Source organism: Vicugna pacos, chromosome 14 (assembly GCF_048564905.1).
Source record: "Vicugna pacos chromosome 14, VicPac4, whole genome shotgun sequence".
In the NCBI taxonomy this organism is placed as follows: domain Eukaryota; kingdom Metazoa; phylum Chordata; class Mammalia; order Artiodactyla; family Camelidae; genus Vicugna; species Vicugna pacos.
In genome coordinates this window covers 18,539,857-18,564,782 of record NC_133000.1, presented here as the reverse complement: position 1 = coordinate 18,564,782, position 24,926 = coordinate 18,539,857, and the positions used below count along the sequence as shown (strand labels likewise).

General features: G+C 40.7%; 2 protein-coding genes and 1 long non-coding RNA gene across 11 annotated transcripts in view; 2 read left to right on the top strand and 1 right to left on the bottom strand.

Moving 5' to 3' along the window:
* TSC22D1 (TSC22 domain family member 1) overlaps window positions 1-4,879 on the bottom strand; it is a 109,700-nt gene extending 104,821 nt beyond the window's left edge. For 3 of the 7 annotated variants that reach the window (XR_004192836.2, XM_015243704.3, XM_015243705.3), the window contains exon 1: window positions 1,659-4,878. Coding sequence is in view for 5 of the 7 variants with exons in the window: in XM_015243704.3 (XP_015099190.2) it covers window positions 1,659-4,549 (2,891 nt within the window). In the remaining 2 variants the exon portion in view is untranslated. Of the gene's footprint in view, window positions 1-1,658 lie in introns of all 7 variants that reach the window. The other 4 variants (XR_012080011.1, XM_072976288.1, XM_072976287.1 and 1 more) reach the window with 4 other exon arrangements.
* LOC140685584 (uncharacterized) lies at window positions 4,737-7,742 on the top strand. The gene is made up of 2 exons (XM_072937394.1): window positions 4,737-5,688; window positions 6,348-7,742. The coding sequence occupies exons 1-2, from the start codon at window positions 4,737-4,739 to the stop codon at window positions 6,665-6,667; spliced, it is 1,272 nt and encodes a 423-aa protein (XP_072793495.1). The 3' UTR covers window positions 6,668-7,742.
* Window positions 7,743-7,752: 10 nt separating this feature from the next.
* LOC107034072 (uncharacterized) overlaps window positions 7,753-24,926 on the top strand; it is a 38,962-nt gene continuing 21,788 nt past the window's right edge. The window contains exons 1-5 of one of the 3 annotated variants that reach the window (XR_012080014.1): window positions 7,753-8,037; window positions 8,321-8,392; window positions 17,998-18,139; window positions 19,114-19,259; window positions 23,345-23,512. This is a non-coding gene — a long non-coding RNA (uncharacterized lncRNA). The remainder of the gene's footprint in view (window positions 8,038-8,320; window positions 8,393-17,997; window positions 18,140-19,113; window positions 19,260-23,344; window positions 23,513-24,926) is intronic. The other 2 variants (XR_012080013.1, XR_012080012.1) reach the window with 2 other exon arrangements.

Genomic DNA, 24,926 nt, shown 5'->3' with positions numbered 1-24,926 from the left:
CTTTTATTTCTCTAAATTTAGCATCCAACATAATGTACCTGTTTTTATAGAGGATTTACTCAGATCACAACTTTTAGATTTAGAAAACATCAATATTTGGGGTAAATAATTCTTTAAAATGACAGGTATTAGCATAAACTGATAAATTTAAAGGCTTAATAATTATAATAGGAGTATTAAGGAAACCACCTCCTAGAAAAGGTCTATCTTTTAACACAGTTTTGGACACATGATGCAAAATACATTTGGCTAGTAACAAGATTTTAACTGACTATTACAAAAATAATAAAAATCCTGAAAGACAAGATTTTAAATTATTTCAATTAACCATGCTTTTACTTTATATCTTTTAAGTAACTAAAAAATAAAAAAAAAAATCATGAAAACCTCACTGAAACATTTGGTCTTTTTCTAAAACTGCAATTCTTTTCAAATATGCTCAATTTTTCCAAAGTGAAAACCACAGATATATATTTAGAATGTAAATGTTCCAATTAGCGTGATAAAAGTTCAATCACAAAAATCTCTAATACTAATTAAATATCTTTCAAGACTATTCAAAATTCCACAGTGAAAATGAATAGCCTTTATCATAACTCCCATATTATTTTGACCAAGTTTAGTCACAGACTGTCAAATTTGTGAAAAGAACATTCCTTTAAAAATCAACTTAGTTTAAAGCCATGTAGTATCTTGAGAGATTTCACAACTTTTCTAGCTAACCAGCTTCAAAGACACAATTTGATCCAGTAAGTGTGATGACCACATTTCCAATCCAATTAAGAAAACACTGGCTTAATAATGTATTCTAGGCTTTATGCATTTTTTCGGTAAGGGAAGAGCAAACAGGTGGAGTAAATTAGCAGGAGAACAAAGTCAGTTTCATGTCTCTATAAATTCAACCCTCCAAGACTTTCTCTTTCTTTACTCTTTAAAATGGCTACCACCTTGATCTACTATGCAAAAGGGAAAATGTACAGCATACTACTATCAAAGATAAATCTGGTTATTTTGACAGTGTATGCCCTCCTCCCCAACAAAACACTCTTTAAGATTCCATTCCTTTACTTTTCAAATAAAACGACCATTAAATACGTACACAAAAACTGGTCAATTACAGTCTAAGGGCAACCTGTATAACCCAGCTTAGGTCATCTTTCCTATAATATCTGACTAGGAAAAGCAAGTAACATTATCTTTCACAGCCTAAGCTCAAACACAGTGGAACTGAAAAGGATTGTCCAGTCCAGTGAAGGAGAAACAAATGTGGGAATCACAATCTACCCCCCCAACAAAGAGATGATCATTGATTTTAGTAATTCAAAAGAATAGATTAACTACTCTATGGGTTAGCAAAAATTAAGCTTCTGTTCATAAGTAATAAATTCTAAAAACCATTTTATGGTAACAAGACCACTTGGTGCTCCCAAACCTATTCTTAGTGCTCAAAAACTCTTGTCCAATACTGTTTACGTATTTATACCACTTCCTATCCAGGCTGAAACCATTCCATAACACTCCTGCTCTAGAAAACTTACCAGAAAAATGCATTTTCACGTACATAAATATATATAATGCTTTAGACTAATCTTGTGCATGTACATAGCTACTGAACAGATTAACTGTTTACTGTCTGCAGAAACATGGCATGATCTTACCTCTCATCCTCGCCATCCACCAGGGGTGTCGTCAGCGGTAGCACCTTCAACGGGAAAAGAGAAGCAGAGGCTGCTAGGCTGCTGCTACTCCCATCTGAAACTGCTGACATGCCCCCACTGTCACCACTGACGGTCTGAGGTAAGCCAACTACGGACGGTTCCGCTGGGCGCCTGGCATCTTCAATTTGGCTTCCAATTGCCTGAGCTAACGATTGTGCAGAGAACTGAGTGGAACTTAGTGGTATCTGCTGTGCCAAAGGCAAATTTATATTAGATACTATCAAAGGAGGTTGACTAACACTTTGAACCAAATTACCATTTTGAGTGGCAGGGGCTTGTGCTATACTCTGTGATGGAACCAAGTTTGTTGGGGCAGAAGGCATTCCAGAAGGACCAGCTGAACTAACCTGATTTGTAACAGAAATACTACTAGCAGAGGGCAAAGGACTAACTGCAGGCAACTGCTGAGGAACAACTCCTTGAGCTACTGGCTCTGCTCCCTGCGGCTGGGGAGGCACAGTTAACAGGGTACTTTGGGGTGCAATGACCAATTGCTGAGGAAGGCTTGAAGCACTAGTTTGAACTCCCTGATGAAGAATCGCAGTTTGAGCAGGTGGAACTATCTGTGAAGATGGAGGAGCACCTTGCGGAATAACTGAAGGTGTGACCTGGGGAGAGGGCTGCGGCACTGCTGTGGGTATGTTTGTTTGTTGACTAATATTTGCAATTTGACTGCCAGGAGGTACAGCAGATACTGAGGTCTGAGCCTGACCAACAGGTTGGCCAGACGGCCCTGCAGGCTGTGCTTGGACTGCTGTGGGTGGCACCGGCAGCTGGATACTCTGCGGCTGGGCCATAGGAATCACCGATGCTCCTGCTCCCGCTCCGGCAGAAGGGGGCTGTCCAGAGGACACAGCTGTTTGAAGAATCGGTGGCTGCTGTACATACTCTGAGGTCACTTTCGGAGTCACCAATGTACCATGGCTTGGGGCCATCTGTGTCGACACGGTCGGCTGCTGTTGTCCATACTGTAACTGTTGGGGTGGTGTGCCTGGAAGGGGAGCTTGCACTGGAGGGGCCGGCTGAGAATACGGCAGCTGGGGCTGAGCCAAACTGGAAATGGAAGGCGGCTGACCTAAAGCTGAAGTTACACCAACCGCGCTGACAGGTGATGGCTGGATACCAGTTGCAGCATTGATAGCAGCTTGCAGAGGTACTGGTTGCAGACCTTGCTTTTGCTTATAGCTCAGTTCTTGAGACTGTAACTGTACTTGCGAGATCTGCGACTGAGAAATACTCTGTGGTACACTGACTGCTGAGATGCTCTGTGGACCAGGGCCACTGAAGTCCATCTGTGGAAGGGCCACACCTTGCAGAGCTGGTGGCTGCTGCTGCTGCACCACCACAGCAGGGGCTCCCATCTCTCCACTTCCCACACTCTCCGTGTAGTGACTCAGTGTGCTGACACTACTGCTCACTGAACTACCACTAGTGCTCTCCCTCTCGGAAGTCACTTCTGTCGGGTTGTGTTTTACAGTTTCCACCACTTTATTTATCACCACACCTTCAGCAGCAGGTACAGCATTTTCTTTTTCATAAAACTCAGTGCAAGTCCATCTACCTTTTTTAAAGGGCTCAGAACTAGAATCTAACTTCACAACTCTGAACCTTGACGTGTTAACTGTTGGTTGTGGCTGCTGACTTGGAACTGATCCCACAGTCATCCCTGCAGCTGCACTGGGTGCACTGGTAACGCCAGCGGCGGAAGAAATAGTACCATTGCCCATGCCACTTAAGACATTCACATTAACACCGCTGCTCACTCCAGGCCCAACACTCACGCTAGCAGCACTGGGGATATTGCTTGCACTTATATTAGCACTACCAAGCATGCTGCTTGTCACATTAGGACTAAAACTACCCACAGCAGTAATGTTAGCATTATTCATCGTATTAGTGCCAGTGACAGAACTTATACCTATACTGCCGGTGGTACTCGGAGCACGGATATTAGTCATTACAGATGCAGGTGTGCCACCCGATGATACAGCAGAAGTTGGTGCAGCTGGCTGAACACTGTCAGAGCTTCCAGTTGTAGAGAGTTTTCTGGATACTGGGCTTGAAGGTGGCCCTCCAGGAATGGATGTACTGGCCACAGCGGCATGGGATGGATGGTGGTGCCCATGGTGGAGGTGGTGCCCATGATGAATGTGATGGTGGTGATGGAGGTGGTGTGGATGAGCATTTCCATTGATCACAACATTCGCTTGTGGAAGGTGAGGCAGATGAGGCTGAGGAAGATGGGGCTGGTTGGGAGAGACTGCCCCAGGTGTCTCTGCTTCCTGGAAGTTATTGAGAGTCTCTTCTGAGGAGCTGCGTTCGGGCTCCCCTAAGTCAGTCGCCCTGGAAAGTGACACATCAAGGATCTCGGAAGAAGACAGATCTTCCGTGTGAGATTCATCCAGATCATCATAGCTCTCGGTGTCCTCTGCGATGCTGTTGTTCGAGCTGATGCTGGCGGAGATCTGAGCGGGGGTCACGCTGGTTATCTGGAAGCCACTTTTCTTTTTCATCTGAGTTCCGCCTGGCGCAAGAGGCTGTGCCTGCAGCTGAGCCTGCGAAAGGAGGTTCAGGCTTTGTGGAGGCGGAGGCTGTGGTCCCGACAGAGAAGATGCTGCGGGAGGTGGTGGCTGGAGGAGCGGCGGCGGCGGTGGAAAATCCTCGGAAGATGGGGCACTACTAGCAACGCCGGTACCTGCTGCACTGAGAGCAGAGGCGCCGCCACTACCACTGCCCCTTCGAGGGAACATTGCCGGGTGCGCCATCTTCCTAGCACTAATGTCTGCAGCGGCCGCGGCCGCGGCGGCTGTGGACTCGGGCGGCTGGTGCATTGTGTTGGGTACCGGGGGGGCGGAGGAGGCGAGTGCAATTTCCTTCTGCACAGTAATCTTTGTATTCAAGACGCCGAGGAGGAAAACGGGACCTGACGCTCCGCCCGGCGCAATTCCTCCTTGTCCTCCTCCTCAGCCGCAAGCGCCGGCCGCTCCTGCCTTCGAGGGCGAGCTTCAGGAAGGGAGGATGAACGAGGGTGAACGGGGCAGCCGGGGACCCGAAGGGGGGACCCCTTCAGTCCTTCGCCATTCACTTTCCCCTCTAGCTTCACACCCCCCTTTATATTCCGCTTCACGTGGGGTGCGGGGCGGGAGGGAGGGAGGGGGGACAGCAGGGGAGGGGGAGGCGAGAGGAGGGGGTGGGAAAGCCGAGAAATGCCCACCTTCTCCGGACAACTCCGAAGCCACCTCCACCCCTCTTCCCGCCGCGGCGGCGGCCGCTGCAAAACCCTCCCGGTCGCTCTGCACGAAGGCAGCGCCGAGCGAGTGTCGCCTTCCCCTCGCCACCCGCCGCCGCCGGCAAGCCCCGAGCTCAGTGTCGCTCAAACCTCCCCTCCCGGCCCCGCCGGCCCCGCCGGCCCCGCTCGGCCCTCCCCCCACGCCCCGCGGACCCTTTCAAACCCCCTGGGCTCGCGGCGTCTGCTTCGTGAGGAAACGCTGGCCGCGGCTGAGGCCGGCGCGGCGAGGCTTGGAGCGGGGCGGCGGCGGGGCGCCCGGTACGGTGAGCCCAGCAACGAGGCGCGGGCGGGCGCGCAGAGACGCCGGGTCCTCGCGGAGCACGGCCGGGGCGCGGCGGCGGCGGTGGCAGCGGGAGCCCAGGGACCGCTCCATCACTGGCAGCCATGGAGCCCGAGCATTTTCCTCCCTCCGGGCAGGCGCCTCGGCTCGGCACACGTCCTCGGGGAGGAAGGGGCCGGCGCCCGAGCCTCCCCGGAGCGCGGCGGGACGTGCGCTAGCGCCGACGGTGCGAGCGGCTCTCGTCCTCTTCCTCCGCAGCCCGCTGGTCCTCACCCCGCTGCTCCCGCGGCCCGGGCGGGAGGGGGCCCGCAGGCGGCGGCGGCGACTCCTTTCTCGGCGGCGTTGGTGGCCAGACGGGCTGGTGCAGCGACTGCAGCCGACGCCGTTCAAAGCAACGAGAGGTGGGGTTGGTCGGTGTCGGCAAACGGGGCGGGTGAGTGGGTGGGTGCCGAGGGAGGGCGGCGGGCGGGGAGGGGGCTGTGGTGGTTGTTACTAGTGCTCTTCTCCGGCTCCACCGTATCCCCCGGTCTCTCGCGGCATCGGGAGAGGAGGGACCAGCGCCCGAGCGCAGGAGGAGGAGGGGCGACCGCCGGCAAGAGGAGGTGGCAGCGGCGGTGGCGGGGGGGAGGGGGGCAGGCCGGGGAGAAGGAGGGAAGATGGCGTCTGCGCATGCGCTCCGGCGCCGCAGACATAAAGCCGGCTCGGGCGGAGAAGGAGGCGGCGGGTCTTCGGGCCTCGCCGAGCGCCGGGTCTCCCGGCGGAAATTGCCGAAGGCTGGCGGAGGCGCCGACGGCCGGGGTGGGGGTGGGGGTGGGGAATTTCGGCCGGGGGAGCGAATCCGGGTCGGCCAGAATCTGCCTGATGGGGGTGGGGCAGGGTGCGGGGCGCGCGCAGGTTAGGTGTGTCCGCTCTTTTCTCACGCGCGGCTGGGGCGCGCGCGCGGGGTCACGCGGCAGGGGAGGGACCCGCGGAGGCCGCTGAAGCCCCAGGTCTCGGGTGTACGCGCCCTGGGTGGTGTTCCACCCGCCTGCGGAATGGGTAATGAGGCTTTTCTCCGCAGCAACAGCATCACGAGTTTCAGCTCCCGGGAGTCCGTCGCCGCCGCCACGACATGAGTCAGGCTTTCTTCTTCGGCGCGTGGCGGAGCTCTCCTCCCCCTCGCCGCACCTGGGCTCGCCCCCTGCCCGCGCAGCCCGCGCCCCCTCAGAGGATGCCCCATCGCCGGGAGCTGCGGGGTCCGCGGAAGGCCGGTGGCTCCTCATGATAGGCGCTCCCTTTTACGCAGTGCACTTGCCGCTGCCATGCGGTCCCCTCGCCCTTCCACGGGCAGGGGCGAGCCAGCCGGGCAGATGCTGCAGCTGTTTGCAGTTAACTGCCTAAGCTCGCCTCTAGAGTGGGAGCGCTTGCAATCCATTCTTACCTGGAGGGAAGCTGTAGCCTGGCCCAATAAATAACCGACCTCAACAGGTGGAAATTTTCTCCAGCAGGGATATCTTTTCGTTTACTTGTCCAGACTGTAGCCCCCATGGGTTTGACTCAAAAGACAAAGTGGCTCAGCCATGGTGGCAACCAGAGTGCAATGATAAATGAAGACTACCTGTTAGGGTTAGAAAAGGAAAAGAACCATCTGCAAATCCAGTTTTTAAAAAAAGGTGGGGGCGGGGGGTCTGAGCATAGTTCTACAGAAGCAATGTTAGGTTTGATTGAAGGCAGTTTATTAGAAGTAGCTTCCCTGGCATTACACGTCAAAACATTCTAGCTCCAAGCATTTTTTACTAAAGTGAGAATGTACTTCTCTCCAGGAATTAAAAAGCAAAGTAATATAGAAAACCCTAGAGAGGAATGTTTGTTTTTTCAGCCTAACTTGTTGAGGATCTAAACGTTTATAGTTAGACCTCTGATTCAGTAAATCTCACAGAATTACAGATCTACAATCGTATTTCAGGAGCTTGTTAAAACAAATAGCAATGTTTTGATAGGTACCTAGTTGTCGATTCAACATGTTACTTCTAGGTTTCTCTAAACTTTCCCCTCATTCCATCCTCCAAAAGGTTGAGAATGTCACCATTCTATCACTGAATAGAAATGCACCCTCAACATCCCTGTATAGCCTGTATCAGAGCTATGATATATTGTTTTTTCTGTAGTCTCCCTCACTAAAGCTAAGAGGCAGGACATTGTTTTTAATATGGAGCTCTGTGATAGGTACAGAGTAGGTGCTCAGAAATATTGAAAGTGATATGGCAATAAAAATCAAATACATTTGAAAAGATCAGACTTGTTTTATGACATTCGTGAATTAATATGTGAATGATCGGTTTTTAACATAACCATGGCCATTTGTGTATTTTACAAAAATAATCATTTCTTAATACCTCAAGGGCTTTTGTTGCAAGTGATAATGCCTGGTTCATGGCCGCCATTCATTGTTGAAATGCAACTCTGGCATGCTTTTTCAACAGTTTTTGAATGGAAAATGGAAACTGTCCTAACGAATTCAAACTGCAATGGAATGTAGAAGGGCAAAATGTGTTTCTCTGGGCTACAGTGTGAAAGAAAATGCTCTGGATCTCTCAAAATGTTGCCTTAGGTCAAAGTTTTAAATTACCCCAAACAGCAGCTCAGCACCCCTCGGGCCACCTAAATACCCTGCATGATTGTGCTGACAGGATTTGAAGCAGAAGAAACACATAAAATGAAGTCTTCCAAAGTTGACCGAATGAGTTGGTGAGATAACCCTGTAAAAGCAGGTACTTCTAATAACTAGTAGTAATGGGTGTTGTTGTTTGGGGCTGTTTTGATGGGGGTAGGGGGCTATTCTATTTCTTTTAGAAAGAAGTTTTCCTTGTTTTAACTTTTCCAGGATAAAGTAAGACATAAGAAAATACAGTCTTTTGAAATGTGTTTCACTTTTGTCTGCCATATCACCTTCAAATTCCTGGTTGGGCTGCATCAAGTCCCACTAAGATAAGAAGAGTAACTCTACAATTTTGGAAACCTGAGTTTGAAAACATCTCTCTCTCTGTTCTCCAGTTGCTAACTTCCGTGACCTGCAATACATGAATACAAGTACATAAAAACAAGCAGAAGCACTTGAGCAACCAGGTATGGTTATACCACCACCTTTTAATAAAAAAAAAGTATGGATTTTTTTTACACTAATATCAAATGCCTACTGCTATGTGCAATGAAGTCATTAATTCCTTTGAATCCAGTACTTAGTTATCCTTTGCCTTTTGAAATACTGCATTTCACCTGTTTACATTCTGCAATTATAGTTCTGAATTACTCTCTATTGATGTAAAGTTTAGTCTGTGTTCACGTAAATCTCACTATTGTTACATTGCACATCAGCATGTATATTTGGCTATGTTTAGAGCTTTTTTCCTACCATAAAATAGAAGACTTAGTGAATATTATGTCTCAGTTTACATATTTGTGAGAACTGTGAAATAGGTTGTATTTAAAACTAAGTAATTCTCCAAAAGGAACGCCCTAGAAGAACAGGAAGGGAATACTTGCACTCAGAATGGCTGTGAGTGCAAAGATAAATACTAACGAGAAATGTGGGCAGAAAATATGCCACTGATCCACTCCAGTAATGGCTAACCAGCGCTTCAGTCATGCAGTAATTACTTTTCTGTAATTTCTGAATGTCATCTGAAAAAAAAAGTCAATTTTTAAAAATACTGTTATAAGTATGACAAAAACATTTTAATATGTTTTTGTACAGGGATATTATAGCTTTACGAATCAGTTTGCTCTCTAGAAAATTCTTTAAATGAGACCAGGAGCAGTATGTGCTGTTTGGCTTTTGTAAATTGCACAAAATACTTATTTTGAAACTTTTCATTGAAATTTCAATGATTACAGCTTAGCTTATAACTGATTAAATTTTGCAGGATTTGTTAAATTTCCAACATAAATATGTTTCTGGTCAGCTAAACCATTTTATATGCTTCAAGAGATACGCGTATGAAACAACAATTCATGAATATCATAACAGAAATTTGAGTTTATGGTTCAGGGGCACACTGATATATATTAGCTCATTACAGTCTACCCTTTGAGGTAGGAGGCATTGTCATTCTCATTTTAGAAGTAAGTGATCACAACGAAGTCAAATAACTTGTCCAAAGTTTCTGCCAAAAACTGGATGCTCAGGTCCTCTTAATTTCAGATTCCATGCCTCTGTGCTGAGGTATTTTTCTGAAAAAGCAGTCTGACCTCTAGAGACTAGTATTTTTCAAAGCTCTTTGGGAAATTTATGAGTATTCTTTTAATGCTTTTGGATGCCAAGGAAGATAATGCTGCACACACTCTAATTGCACACAGCATTTCTTCTACGTGAAGAAGATAAAAGACTTCTTCCCTGTTTGAACCAATGTAAATTAACATTGGTTACCGATTCTTGCACAGTCCATCTTTTCTGACTTTTGAATGTGTTAATTTGGAGAATTTCCTCACAACTTAAAAAAAATCACTTCTAACTTCTGTTATAAAACTGCAAAGTAACATTGAAAAAAGGAGTAATTTGTTAATTTAGTTTGTTTAAGTTTATCATCAAATAACCTTCCAAATCTCCCCAGATAATAGCTATTATTTATTTAATGCCTACTCTATACCATATGTTGTTCTAAATGCTTTAACTGTTTTCTATCACTTAATCCTCATAACTGTATAACATAGGAGCTATAATTACCCCATTTGCAAATGAGGAAAATGAGGTACAGAGTTTGAGGTCTCACAACTTGGCAAGTAGTAGGGCTGAGATACCAGTCCCTGCAGTGTAACCGCCTCTTCCTTCATGGCTGACTTGGAGACACATTGTTAAATCAGCCTTCTGCCAATTCTAGCTCTCAAGTTAAATTTCTACAGAATACTCATGTTTTAATTTTTCCAGAGAACCTAGGAGCACCATTTTCTCCTAATGCAGAGACATTCTAAGAAAGAGTGTGCATTTTAGAGTCTACCGTGACTGAGTAGAACTGGATATAAATGAACAGAACAACGGCTTGATAAGTTGGATGATCCTTCACTGATCAAAAACAGATGTCAAATGCTTGAAAAAAGGCATTAATCACACATAATTGAGGAATACTGTCTGTATAGGACAAGATAAATGTTTTCCCACTTAAGCAAGTAGCATTTATTGAAGATGAGGGCCTGTAGAATAAAGACAATAATGACCTAGTCTTTCCCACATGTTCTAAGGATGAATTTGTGTTTGTACAGGTTTTTGAATACTTAAAGTTATAGAAATAAACACACTTATTATTTTTCTTTGTATCATAATTCAAAAAAGATCTCTGTCCTTCCACCATATGTGAAACAAAACCAGGTAAAGAAGTACAAACAAACCATGGTAGCCAGAATTTCTTTGTATTTAAAGATCAAGTTCACACACACTTAGGTATATCTCAAGTCTCAAAGCTCAAGAGAAAAAGAATGGCTGTTGAAGTCATTCCTTAGTGCAGGATTTTCCTTTGTTCATTCATTTTCTCCCTCTACCCTGAGCTATCTTTTAGGAGAAGAAAAATTGATAAAATAGTTCTTAGTAACTTTTACTTAAATTGACATTTCCAGTTAATTTCATTGTAGAAGAAAAACAGGAAATCAGTAGTCATAAAGGCCAAAATCTTTCTGGATTATAATACCTTAGTAGAAAAAGAGAAGAAAATCTTAGATACATGCCAGCTAAATTAGAGTCAGAAGCACAAGATAAAATCCTGTTAACAGTATGACCACAGAATATTAAAGACAACAGTACTGCTTACATACAGAAAGTGTTTACAGAACCCTTCTATTTGATAAAACTGGATCAGTTAAAGGGGAAACATTGGAAATTCAGAGAAAAGCGTGAGATGGGATTTTGGAGAAAAAGCCTAACAAAATTGATTTATTACATGCAATATATTTATACACTTGTCAAACTCAAGAAAATTAAATATATAACTGACTCAGTCCCTTCACTGAGTTAAATATAAAGTTAATTGCAAAGATGCCAACAGAGCTTTCCATCAAAAACTGGAAGCAAAGGTCCAGGTGCTTTCTTGCCCTGGTTATTTATAGACAGGAATGGGATCATACCATAGTGCCAACTCAGTGGTTTAACTTTGATGTTTTGAAAGAGTTTCTAAATGCCCTCTTAATCCGAGTCATCACTGACACCCAAAAATGTATTTTGAATAAAATGGGGTAATACTCTGTGTTACACAAGTGTTGATCCTAAATTATTTGATAAATAAAAGCAAGAGTTTTGAAAGAAATATTCAGTGAAAAGCATCTTGAGAAAGGAGCTACATTCTCTTTATTCTGTCAAACATATGATAGGAACTCAATAAATACTTGTAAAGAATTTGTTAAATCCCACATTTTGCAATAATACTTTCAACATAGGTTATCACATGAACTTTCACTACTGAGCTTTCCACAAGATGTTTCTGAAGAACATTAGGTTCAGAAATTATGACATTAGGAAACAAGCTCACTATTAAAATTTTGGTCAAGGACATCCAACAGTATTAAATTTCCTTCGCTGCTCTGTACTTAATCTCTGTAAAATTCTCCTTGCCCAACCTAAGCTTTAAACAACTTGCTGACTACTCTTTTTCACAGAACATCATGCCCAAAGCTTTTTTTTTTTTTTGTCAGAAGGGAAGTTCAGTGAAAATGGTAAGATAGGAATTTAACTGTATCTCCTTTTCTGATAGCTTTGCATTTGTTTAGGAACAGTGCATTATGTCAAATACTGTTAAGAACTGGAGTCCTTAACCATTGTGGATTCTGCAAATGCATTCCTCACATCCTCCCTTTAGGAAATGGAGAATTCATGTGCTGCTTCCACTCAAATGAGCTATTTTCTAAGAAGCTTACTTGGTGTGACTAGTCACAGAGCTCATACAAACACTACAATGCATAATTTCAGATAAAATGATTGATTTTTAAACTTTGACTTAGTCAATACATCTAAAATATTTACTATCCATTTATTGGTCAAAACTTCCATTTTGAAGTATTAATGCTAAATAAGGACTCTGCTATTACTTTTGATTTCTCCCCACATGAAACACTTTTTCCTTTTATTTATAATTGTAAAGGGTAGCAAGTCATGCCCCCTCAAAATACACTGCTTTGGTGTATTAATATTTTGATCTGTAGGCACTTTAAAAACCCAACAAATGCAGGGAGAGGCTTTCTCTGAGCTCCCTTATCTGCCTAAAGACAGATCCTCCAGAAGGAACTCAGTTGTCATAAATCCGCTCCTGGGAAGTTTCATCAACCAGGAAAGATGGACTCAGCACAGGAGAAGAGACTGGCAGTCGTCACCACCCTCAGACAAACTGTCACAAACTGTCATGCTTCTCATCTGTTCTTCTCAGGGTCCATTCATCTTTCCTAAAAGTCACTTACTCTCCCCTAAGAGGCCTATATCCTCTCTACCTTTTTCTATTAAGATAATATTTAATCCTAAATTTTAAACCACCTTGGAGAGTTACACATTTTTCCTGGGTATCTCCCATGTATGCATAAGGTATACATGTTAGTTAATAAACTTCTAGACTTTTTTCTCTTAATTTGCGTTCTTGTTTGTAATTCTCAATGTTAACCTATCTTTTCTTACAAGGGACTCGGCTAAAAACTCAGACGGGTAGAGAGAGGATAATTTTTCCTCCCCTACAATTGTCATTGTAATAAAACCACCTTCTTTCTATAACTAAGGTTAAGACAAAGCTACCTCGTTTATTACTATGGATATGTTTTTTAAATTAAGTACATAGTATTCAGTCCAGTACTCAAGTGTTCAATACCTTCTTTTTTAATAATGATTCTGTAACTGAATATACTCCCCATGAATCCATAGCAATTGACTGAAAGTAGGATTTCTTTATGTCACCCCTTCTTTTGGACGAACACGGAGATTTTGGCCCCAGAGCCTCTCAGATCTGTAGGATCTTCAGAGGAGGCCAGTCACCTTTTCCACCCAGCTCAGCATTATTAAAATATCATTTTAATATCAATTAATATTAAAAGAGAACAGTCTTTGGCACTGTTTCCAGTGACTCTGTTCTAATAAGACATTAACATTCATCTTATTCCCAGATGAGTCACTCATTTAAGACTCAGGCCTTAATATTTTCAGATGGCTTTGATCCACAAGTCAAAAATGTTTTGGATGCCGAATAGATTTTCTAATGGACGTCACTCCCCATCCCTCTTTCTCTTCCCTTCACAGTCAGTGCTCCAACCTGCCCCTCCCCCAACGCCCATTTCCCTCACCGTATCTCAGAACTTGACATGACAACCGTCTTCACTTTAATGAAATCCCAAAATAGTAATATTTCCTTTTCTTCTCAGTGATAATTGTGCAGCAGTAGTCCACTAATAACACCACTTGCTATGCTTTTCATCCTAAGTACATGATGAGTTGTAGTTCATGAATAGGACCACTGCAAAAACATAGAGGATAAGAGTCAATAAAAGAACATTGACTAATTTATTAAAAAATTCAGCATTCCACAAATACATATTAACAACCATGGCTAATGTCATCTGAGTTACTGCAGATATGTTTCACCTTATTAGGTTAAAACATTTTTCCCTGAAAAGTATTTTAAGTAGAATTAACTAAAAGTATACAGTAATCTGTGGTCTGCTCTATTGGTAAGGACTAGAAAATGGGCAGTTCTCCTTAGAAGAACTAGAATAGGAAAGAGAAGACTGATCCAAGTTCAGTGTCATAAATTGAATATATACTGCCTGTTCTTTAGGAGGCAAAATTGCATGTGCAATGGTCTCTTATATACCCATGAGGGCACAAAAGGAGGCAGCCTTACCCTGGACCCTCACCCTCAGCTCAAAGGTGTATTTACATAACTTTATTCTAAACAAAGGACAAATAGAAAGCAGCAGGAGAACAATTTGGTTCATGTTTCACTAAAGACATTTTTCCTCCAGGTTGAAGGTAACCAGAGACTTCCAAGTCACTGCAAGCACCTCTTAATCTACCAGTTACATACAGGCACAACGCGGCTCTTCGGAAATTAGATAAGAATAATTTTAATGTGAAGTAATAGCAACAGTATAGTTTAGAAATCATGATGCCTCATTGATGCATACATCAGCTGGGGAATGAGCATATGGTGGTTCCTGGTACAGATGTAAAAACCACAATTATGGCTCCTTAGTATGATAATTGATTCTGAGTCAGTATATAAGTTTTGTTTCTTGTCTTAATTTTTTGTTGTTGGGTTTTACTTTTGTTCATTTTATTAATGGCAGACGTTGGGGAGGAGAAAACTTTTTTTTTCCTGGTGTAACTAAATATAGCAATATTACTAATAAGACGAGGAAAATACACCAAACTTAGCAGAAAATAGGGACAATAACAACACCCAAAAGGATTCTTTGAGGATACTTATTTCCTGATAAATCAGCACTAGAATAAAATTATGTCCCTACCTCATACGTTTAACATTCAGTAATTTTATTCCACGACAGCCCATTATCTATATAGGGACAGACAGACTATTCCATAAGGAGAAAGACTCTAGACAGGGGGGTTTGTATTTAAAAACAAATAACAGTAATAAGTTATCACCTTTTAAGCACTGAAATGAAGTTTTAAAAATGTAAGCTTAAGCTCCCTATTCTTTTCTTTTTTTTTTTTTTTAAATGGAGGTACTGGGGATTGAACCCAGAACTTCCTGCATGCTAAGCACACATTCTACCACTACACTATCTGCACCTACCCTCTTGAGCTCCATTTTCAACAAGGAAACTAGGGACCATTTTAAAAGCTTAAACTTGCTTGTCCTGTTCAGGAAAGGCCCCTGTTCTACTGTGCAGGCTGTGGCAGTCCCAGGGCCAGAAGGGTAGAGCCCAGAGTCTATTGCATAGGCTGAACTGCATTTTAATCAGTATTTCAGGTACAGCCACCACCTCATGTGAATTTCCCGTGGACGGTTTGCTTTCCCAGGCCATCTTGTACCTCCCAGTCAACACCAGTTCAGTCCCCCATCTTCATGCTACAATGTGTGCACAAGGGATGGGGAATCATTCAGAATTTGTTCTAGACCAAAAGAGAAAAAGGCCTAGGCGGGTGGACCCATTCAGGGAGCAGTCTAAGTCTGCTATACGTTATCCACTACGGTGAAAGTATTGCTCCATCATTGCTTTCTTCTAATAGCAAAGAAAATGAAGAGTTGATCACTGTTGTGTCAGTGAGGCCTCTCTGCCCACAAACAAAAACAAAGTTTTCTGTTCCACATAAAAATGAGCTATAATTTAGGCAAGTCCTTAATAAATGTTTGTGGGTAGAGAGACCTTTTGTTTGTCTTTTTTGGGTAGTGTGGTAGTAACTAGGTTGGTTTGTTTGTTTATTTATTTATTCATTCATTCATTCTCAGCGGAGGTACTGGGGCTTGAACCTAGGACCTTGTGCATGCTAAGCACACACTTTACCACTGAGCTATATGCCACCCCCAGCCTCATTCTGTCACATTTATGTAAAGTCATTCAGGGTCTTATGGAGTCAGTAAGTGGTCGAGAAAGAGACAGGTCCAAGAGGAATCAGCAGAGGTGTCCAGTCATCACAGGACTTCAGAACTGACTGCCACAATTGGAATTAGAATAGGATTTTCTAATTCTGATCAAATCTCTTTTAATAAATATTTTATAGAGTCATTTAAATTTACCAAGAATAATCTCATTAACACTTTTGAGAACACAGTGATATGTCACTAATTCAGACTACATTAACCATTATGATTCATGAACTGAGAGTAAATTTACATTGGTATTATCTATTTCTTGAAGAAAGGATATGCTTAGAAATTAAGCATATAAACCTGACTCCAAAGAGCATTCTTAAATATTTACCTGTACCATCACCTCTAGACAGACAATTGTATGTTGGCGGTTCCCTGTAAAACTGGCCATAGTAAACATTCAATAATCAATTGCTGAAAGAGTTAAAATTTTAAACTGAAGTTCCAAAGCAGCTTAATCCATGACTTAAGCAATGAGTCTTCTATGATCCACAATTAGCTTGTGTGTTTTTAATTTATAAAAATGTTTTAGACAATTAGTCTATAAGTCAGATGTTGCTTTACATCTAAATGCCTCCAGGAAGTCTGAATTAATGATGCTTCTCTTGATAAAAATAAGGAAAATCTAAGGATAGAACAATAAGATTCTATTGGCTCTTTCTCAAGTAATCCCAACAGATTTCTCATACCTTTTATATTTCTTCAAGTTGTGATTGTATGTTTCATCTGGCTAAAGTATTTCATCTGTATTTTTTTAACAACTGAGATATAACTTATATACCATAAAATTCACCTGTTTTAAGTATAGCATTCAATGAATTCTAGTATATTTACAAGATTGTACAAACATCACCACCATCTAATTTTAGAACAACTCCATCACCCCAAAAAGAAACCTCATGCTCATTTATAGTCATTGTTTCCAGTCCCAGTCCCAGTCCATTTAATCTACTTTCTGTCTCTATATATTTGCCCTTTTTAAAGATATTTTATATAATGAGCATAATGCTTTTTTGAGGGTCATCCATGTGGTTAACTTAGATCTTTTACAACCAACATATATAGTTGTTCTGTATGTTGTCATCTTCTTTGCAGTTTCAAGGCAAAATTTCTGCCTTGTTATATAAAGCCAGGTAAAGAATTGTAGCATCAGGTACAAAAACTTAAATGGACATTGCAACATGGAAAAATCTCTTTTTGTACATTTGTTATTTGACAATTAAAGAAACAACAGGCTCAACATGTTAAAATTCTGAAATATGTAACTACAGTGAAGTAGAAAATTTTGTCTTAATTTTACTATAAAATAAAGCCACTCTTACTATCTCAGTCCTTTCCAAAGCCACATTTACTTGTAAAAGATTATTTTCTTCAACTTTCAAACCATTTGCAAAGTTGCAAGAATAGTAAGATGAATACCTTATACCCTTTACCTGAATTCACCTATTATTAACACACACACACACACGAAATCTCATTGCATGACACTTCAACCCTAAAGACTTGGCATGGGTCTCCTAACCAAAATAGCATTCTTCTCCATAATCATGGTACTATGATGACACTCAGCAAATATAACATTGATAAAATGCTATTATCTAACATAAAATCCATGTTCGACTTTCCTCAGGCATTGCTGTAATAGTGTCTTTTATACCCTTTTTACATTTTTTTCATTTTTTTAATTGATTTATAATCATTTTACAATGTTGTGTCAAATTCCAGTGTTCAGCACAATTTTTCAGTCATTCATGGACATATACACACTCATTGTCACATTTTTTTCTCTGTGATTTATCATAACATTTTGTGTATATTTCCCTGTGCTATACAGTGTAATCTTGTTTATCTATTCTACAATTTTGAAATCCCAGTCTATCCCTTCCCACCCTCTACGCCCCTGGTAACCACAAGTCTGTATTCTCTGTCCATGAGTCTATTTCTGTCCTGTATTTACGCTTTGTTTTTGTTTGTTTGTTTGTTTTTTAGATTCCACATATGAGCGATCTCATATGGTATTTTTCTTTCTCTTTCTGGCTTACTTCACTTAGAATAACATTCTCTAGGAGCATCCATGTTGCTGCAAATGGCATTATGTTGTTGGTTTTTATGGCTGAGTAGTATTCCATTGTATAAATATACCACCTCTTCTTTATCCAGTCACCTGTTGATGGACATTTAGGCTGTTTCCATGTTTTGGCTATTGTAAATAGTGCTGCTATGAACATTGGGGTGCAGGTGTCATCCTGAAGTAGATTTCCTTCTGGATACAAGCCCAGGAGTGGGATTCCTGGGTCATATGGTAAGTCTATTCCTAGTCTTTTTGAGGAATCTCCACACTGTTTTCCATAGTGGCTGCACCAAACTGCATTCCCACCAGCAGTGTAGGAGGGTTCCCCTTTCTCCACAGCCTCTCCAGCATTTGTTTTATACCTTTTTTAAAAAATCCAAAAGTCAACTGAGGAAAACCCATTGCACCTTCTTTTAACCTGGGACAATTACCTACTCTTTTTCTGTCTTTCCTGACATTTTAAAAGATCGCAGACCAGTCATTTTGCAATATGACCCACAAGCTAGATTTGTTTGATCATTTCTTCATAATCTGATACAGATTAAGCTTTTTTGGTGGGGTGGGAGGGAGGAGTGCTAGGAATACTACATGTGTTATTTTATCTTCTCACTGTATTAGAGGATGCCCAATCTTTTTTTTAAACATAATTATGTATACATTTTAATGTTTACATAGTTGGTATGTTGTATATAAGTGTTTATACCCTGCCTTTATTTTTTAAAAAAGCATTATATCATCATTTTCCCATGATATGAAAATTCTTTAAAATCCATCATATGATACTAAGAGTCCATCATATGATATTACCATTTGTCTGATAAATAAATCCTCTGTTATTACACATCTAAATTATTTCCATATTTTACTATTATAAAAATGCTATAGTAAACATGTTTGGGCAGAATATTTGTCCACATATATGGTTATTTTCTTAGAATAAATTGCTGCAAATGTAACTAATATTAGATCAAGGAATAAGTATAAACTTATAAATATTGACAATTTGCTTTAAAATATGTGGCAGCCAACTTTCAAGATGGCCCCTGATGGTCCCTGCCTCCTGGTCTTCATGCCCTCATGTAGTCCCGATCCACATTTTACCAGGGTTGAACTGTGTGACCAGGAGAATACAGCAGAGTGACGATAGGTCACCTGCAAGGTTAGGTTATAGAAGACACTGACTTCTGTCTTGGTCACTCTTTCAGGTCACTAGTCCTGAGAGAAGCCAGCTGCCACATTGAGGGGATATGTCTGAAGCCTTTGGGGAAGTCCACGTGGTGGGGACAGAGGTTGCTGACCAACAGCCATGAGGCACTGAGGCCCGCCAGCAGCCACATGAGTGAGCATAAAAGTAGGTTCTCCTGCCCCACATGAGCCTGTAGTGACCATCCCCAGCTACAGACTGCCCTTCCTGAGTAGCAGGGTAAGCAGTTTCTGGATGCCTGACCCACAGAAACTGCGAAATGCTGGGTGTACATTGGTTGCTTTGAACTCCACGAAGTTTAGTAGTAACTCGTTACACGACAATACATAATTAACATACAAAAATGTGCATCATTTTATAGTCTCACCAGCAGGGCATGGGGGCCTATTTTACCACAGGGAGCTGTATTCCTTTTTAAAATCAGTCTTAATTTCAAAGCTTTTTTTTTTTTAAAGCATCTGCTTATTTAAATTTTGCATTTCTTAGACTACTTGTGAGGTTGAATTTTTTTCCAAAAATTTAATGCATCAACTCATGTTCTGCAAATGAATTAATCTGTTTATGTCCCTGACCCACTTTTTCTCTAAAAACTTTCTTAATATGTATGAACTCATTCCCCTTGTCCAGTTATATTGATGATAAATATTTTCCCCAGTTTTTAAACTTGCCTTTTAATTTTGCTTGTTGTGGTTTTTTGGCATCAAGAAGTTTTACATGTTCAAGTAGTCAGACTTCTCTGTTTTTATCTTTGTAATTTCTTCAGTTATCGTAATGCCTGGGAAGTACTGCTATGAAAAGATAGAAAGTGGGTTAGAGAATAAGGGGATGGGGTAGAGTGATATTATATGTGGGTGGTCCCAAAACGCCTCACTGATAAAGCATTCGAGCAGGGACCTAACGGAAGAGAAAGAAAAGCCACGTAAATCATAGAGAAGAACATTTCAAGTTTTGAATTTTAGCAAAATTTTCCTGTACCTTTCAATCCTTATATCTGTTAATGAGATGGATTTTAGACTGACAACTATTAGGATAGACCTTACTTGGTCACAGTGTTTCTTGTTGGTCTGTTGGTTTGTTTTTAAGGATCTTTCCTTATCCTAGTTTTAATAAGAAATTAAAGAAAAGTAATGGACCCAAGGTTACAGCGATAAATGATGGGGCTAGGACTGGAAACCAGACCATTTCAGTCCAGAGTCTGAGTATTATCCACTTTGCTGTAATCACTTTTTTTTTTAATTGTGGCGAAAAACACATAACACTAAATTTACCATCTTAATCATTTTTAAGTGTACAGTTCAGCAGTGTTAATTACATTCACATTGTTGTGAAAGAGACCGCTAGAACTTTTTCATCTTGCTTGAAGCTCTATATCCACCACTAATTCTGCTACCCTCTCCCCTCAGCTCTTGGTAACCGCTTTTCTCATTTCTGTGTTTATGGTTTTGACTACTTTAGCTTCTTCATATGAGTTAATTCATATGGTGTTTATCCTTTTGTGACTGGCTTATTTTGCTTACTATAGTGTTCTCAAGGTTCACACATGTTGTAGCGTGTGATAGGATTTCCTTCTTTTTTAAGTCTGCATAATATTCCATTGTATATACACATTTCCTTTGTCTATTCTTCTGTTTATGGACGTTTGAGTTGCTTCTACCTCTTGGCTATTGTGAATAGTTCTGCAGTGAATATGGATGGGTGTGCAAATACATCTTTGAGATCCTGCTTTGAATTCTTTTGGATACATGCCCAGAAATGGGGTTGCTAGATCATATGGCAATCCTATTTTTAACTTTTTGTGGAATCTCATATTGTTTCCCATAATGGCTGCACCACTGATCACAGTGTATTTTTTATACATTTTTGCATATGCTTTGTTAGTACTTAATTTAGAAATTTTACATCTAAATTCATAAGTGAGATTGGCCTATTATTTTCTTTCCACAAATTGCCTTGTCTAGGTTGTTTCAAAAAACCAGATTTGGGTTTTGTTGATAATCAATATTTTAATTATTTTTTATATTCCTTAATCTCCATGGTTAACTTCATTATTTTCCTTTTCTCCTTTGTTTTTTCCTAGCTTTTTGAATTACATATGTAGCTCAATTATTTTCAATCTGTCTTGTATTTTAAATAAATTCATTGCCATGTATTCATTTCATTCTAATTAACATTAATTACCATTACTTTTCTGATTACCCACAAGTTTAATTATGCTGTTACCCATATAAAAATATTTTATAATTTCTATTGTGATTTCCTCTTGAATCCATGAGTTCTTTAGGAGAGTTTTTTTTTTTAGATTTTAGTTTGTGATCCCTGAATTCTCTTTTATAGATAAAGTAAGTCCAGAAAAATTAAATGTCTTGCTCAAAATTGTATAGCAAATGCATGACTGAAAAAAGCCTCCTGATTCCTACTCCTACACTTTGTCTTTCCAGTTTCTTAATTGATGTTCTTTATCCTATCAGAAGTGTCTTGAAATTAAATCAACATTGTCTTTAACTCATATTACAGCTAGAATTCTACTTTTTTGTTAGCTGAATCTATTATACATTTAAAAAATAGTTGTCTGAGCCTTTTTCTAAATATAGTTTGACAATTTTTTTAACATTTCTTGTCCAGCCAATATTTATTAACTTCTAGCCATGCCATTTGGCATAGTGCTGAGCACATATTAGGCTCACAATAAAGAGTTTATTTAGGAAATTTTTTGTTTAATGAATATTTAAAGAGTAGTATTAGTGCCACCTATGAGCTTTACTAAACATCAAATGACAAGTCCTGGGATGGACAGAATCTTGCTGGCTTCCCATAACACAACTCCAGTGGATTAATAATGAAGATGAAACAAACAGCAAGAAACCAGAACCACTGTTGAAATGAACTACAATTCCATGGTCAGAAAAAAGGGGAAGTATAAAGATGTGATAAAATGAAAATGAAGTATAAATGACAATTACCAGCTTTCAGGAAACATCTGTCAGAAATAGATTTTCATGATCTCTGCTATATAAATGAGGAAAAGGAACTGCAGACAGTTTGGGTCACTTGCCCAGGTGACACAACTAGAAGTGACAAGCTGGGATTGGAATGCAGCTTCTGACTCCACAGCACATTATCTTAGCAGTCTTCTCCAAGGCCCTTATCTGAGTCTTTCCTCCCAGCTCTAGCCCAGGTCCAGCCCTCCCCGCTGGCTGTAATTGAGAAGTGAGAGAGAGCTCTGAAGCAAAGGGAGGGGCTGGAAGTATCAGGCTCAATCTCCAGTGAACATGAAATACTTTGCGAGACGTTAAATGTCACCACATTTTTTTCTTGTCCTTGATCATAACCTTTGGTGGCAAAAGTGGGGAGGAACTGGATAGTTCTTCCATTAACATACTGCCCACCTCTTTTTCTAAGTCCTCACTAAAGCTCACATAGGGAATCTAATGTTAGAATCTGCAGTGCCATATTAAGAATATCATACTCACACTTAATGAGCTCCTTTATGTATATTTTCTCTAGGCATCTTTTAAAAATGTAGGCATTTCCCTTTTATTTAATGAAACCATATTAATTGATCTTACCAATATAATTTGGTGCTGCAAAATACCAGTGTGTTCTTGGTATTTATATATTATGCCTTTGTTAGTAGCTATCTTTTTTTTTTTTAGATTTTTATTTATTTATTTTATTGGTTTATTTATTTCAGTAGAGGTACTGGGGATTGAACCCAGAACCTCGTGCATGCTAAGCATGTACTCTAACACTGAGCTGTACCCTGCCACCCAGTAACTATCTTTTTATTATTTTATACATTTATCAGAGTAGCTTCATTCCTCTTTTACTAGCTTCTAATTTTTTCTTGAACATTATCCCCTATAACCTTTAGGATTTGCAGACTGCTAATTGAAACGTTTTTAGATTGTGTACTTTTCTCCCTTCGGTTTTGTAGTTTCTCCTTGATCTCTATAATCTTTATTTTTTATGGACTAGATGTGTGTGGTGATTACAAAGAGTGGTTTTGTGACATAGAGAAATGCTCACAATATAAAGTTAAATTGAAAAAAAGTAAAAGAGGACTCAAAATTGTAAGTACAGTGTGAGCCCAACTGAATGAATATTTACATGTTTTATTTAGATTGAACTTTTTTTTTTTACTGTACCAGAATATGGACAGACATGACTCTGGGTAATGAGATTATGATTGATTTTTTAAAAAAGATTTCTGTGTATTTTTATGTTTTCTACAGTGGGTATATGTTATCTTTCGCCAGACCTGGGTCAGAGCCAAAAGTTGGAACTGAGGCCAAAGGACAGCTTTGCTGTAGGGTTCCTGCTGCTGCCAAGGACTGTCCATTCATAGGAAGACTTCTCCTGACAGCCGTGTACTTGAGGCAGCTGTTTCTGGTGGGCTGCTGGTAGGTTTGTGTAGAGAGCATGGGTGTGGGAGTGGGTGATGGGGAGGAGAAATCCCAGGGAGAGGTCTGACAGTCTGATTTCTCTAGGGACAGACCAGAGCTCTCTTAGTCTGTAGTTAAAAGCAGTGCTATCTCACTTGGAGTAGAATGGAAATAACATCTGGATCCAGATGGAAGCTGTCTGGTATCTGTGACGTCCAATTCACTCTCCAGCTTAAGGCTCATTTCCCTCAACTAAGGTATTTCAGGAAGTTCTAGTCTTTTAATTCAGATTAATAGTATAATATTCAGTATACTTTTCAGCATCCTTTTCCTCAATTTTCCCAATCATTAAGGGCCAAATAATAATACTCTCCTGCTATCTCATTAAAGTGTCATGAGGATTTAGGAATAAACGTCTCCTATTCACTTTGCTGCTTCAAATGCAGCTCTTTGCCTCGAATTATGTTGCAGAGACACAGGTTAGAAAGACAACGTGTGTGCATGCACATTCGCTTTCATTTTCCATTTCACTTTCCAGACTTTATTCCATTATTATTCTTTCTGGGAAATGAGAAAGAAGAACTGAACCCCTGTCATCTTGAAAGGTTTGCTTAATGACCATCCCATGTGAAGATACACAGTCTTAGCTGAGAAGCATGACGGATGGGACCATATGGGCCCATCAGACTGACTCATTTATCAAATATTAAAGAGCTGTTTCATAGAATGGCTTTTCCAGTCACTTTTCAATGGAATTAAAGCCTGACCAATGATAAGAAAAGCAAAAGACCCTCAGGTTTTTTTTATAGAAGTGTTGTCTAACCATTTGGGGAGCCCAGACATATTAACCTATGTGATTTTTTCCCCCAAGCTAAATTTTGTCACGGAGAGCAAAAATGTGTGAGCAAAAATAAAATAAACAAAAATGTCCCATGACAAATAAACTTAAAGAAAGGACATTTTCAAGGGACTATTTTATAAGAGTTAATATCTAGAGCTCAATTCTTGTCCATTGAATCATATTCCATTACATCCAGCTTCAGGCTTCTCACAAGCTTTCAGATTAACAGACCAAACAGCCGACTGAAATTGAGACGATACAGTTCTGATAATATATTGTTCTTATATGAACTCCCTTATCATCAAGTCTAAACTGGCAGTCCGTTTAGTTTGGCACAACTTATGGCTCTGCACATCAATTGCTGGAATATAAAATTAAGATATTTCATACTTGAGATGGAGAGAGTAAGGACTGATATCATAACAAGGTAATAGTTAAGGTCTACAGTATGTACTGCGGATCCTTTTTAATTGTACTTACCACATCTGATGTTGTCACATTGCTAACAGCATTGTGCCTTTCACGTGTGTGGCTTCAGGAGGGAGCAATGGATCTGTGCTACTGTAGGCATGTGGGGTTATCTTCTAACCA

Coding starts and splice junctions, on each gene's coding strand:
- LOC140685584 (XM_072937394.1), top strand. CDS start 4,737: ATGAACGAGGGTGAACGGGGCAGCCGGGGACCCGAAGGGGGGACCCCT. Junction 5,689..6,347: donor GCCGTTCAAAGCAACGAGAG/GTGGGGTTGGTC, acceptor TTTTCTCCGCAG/CAACAGCATCACGAGTTTCA.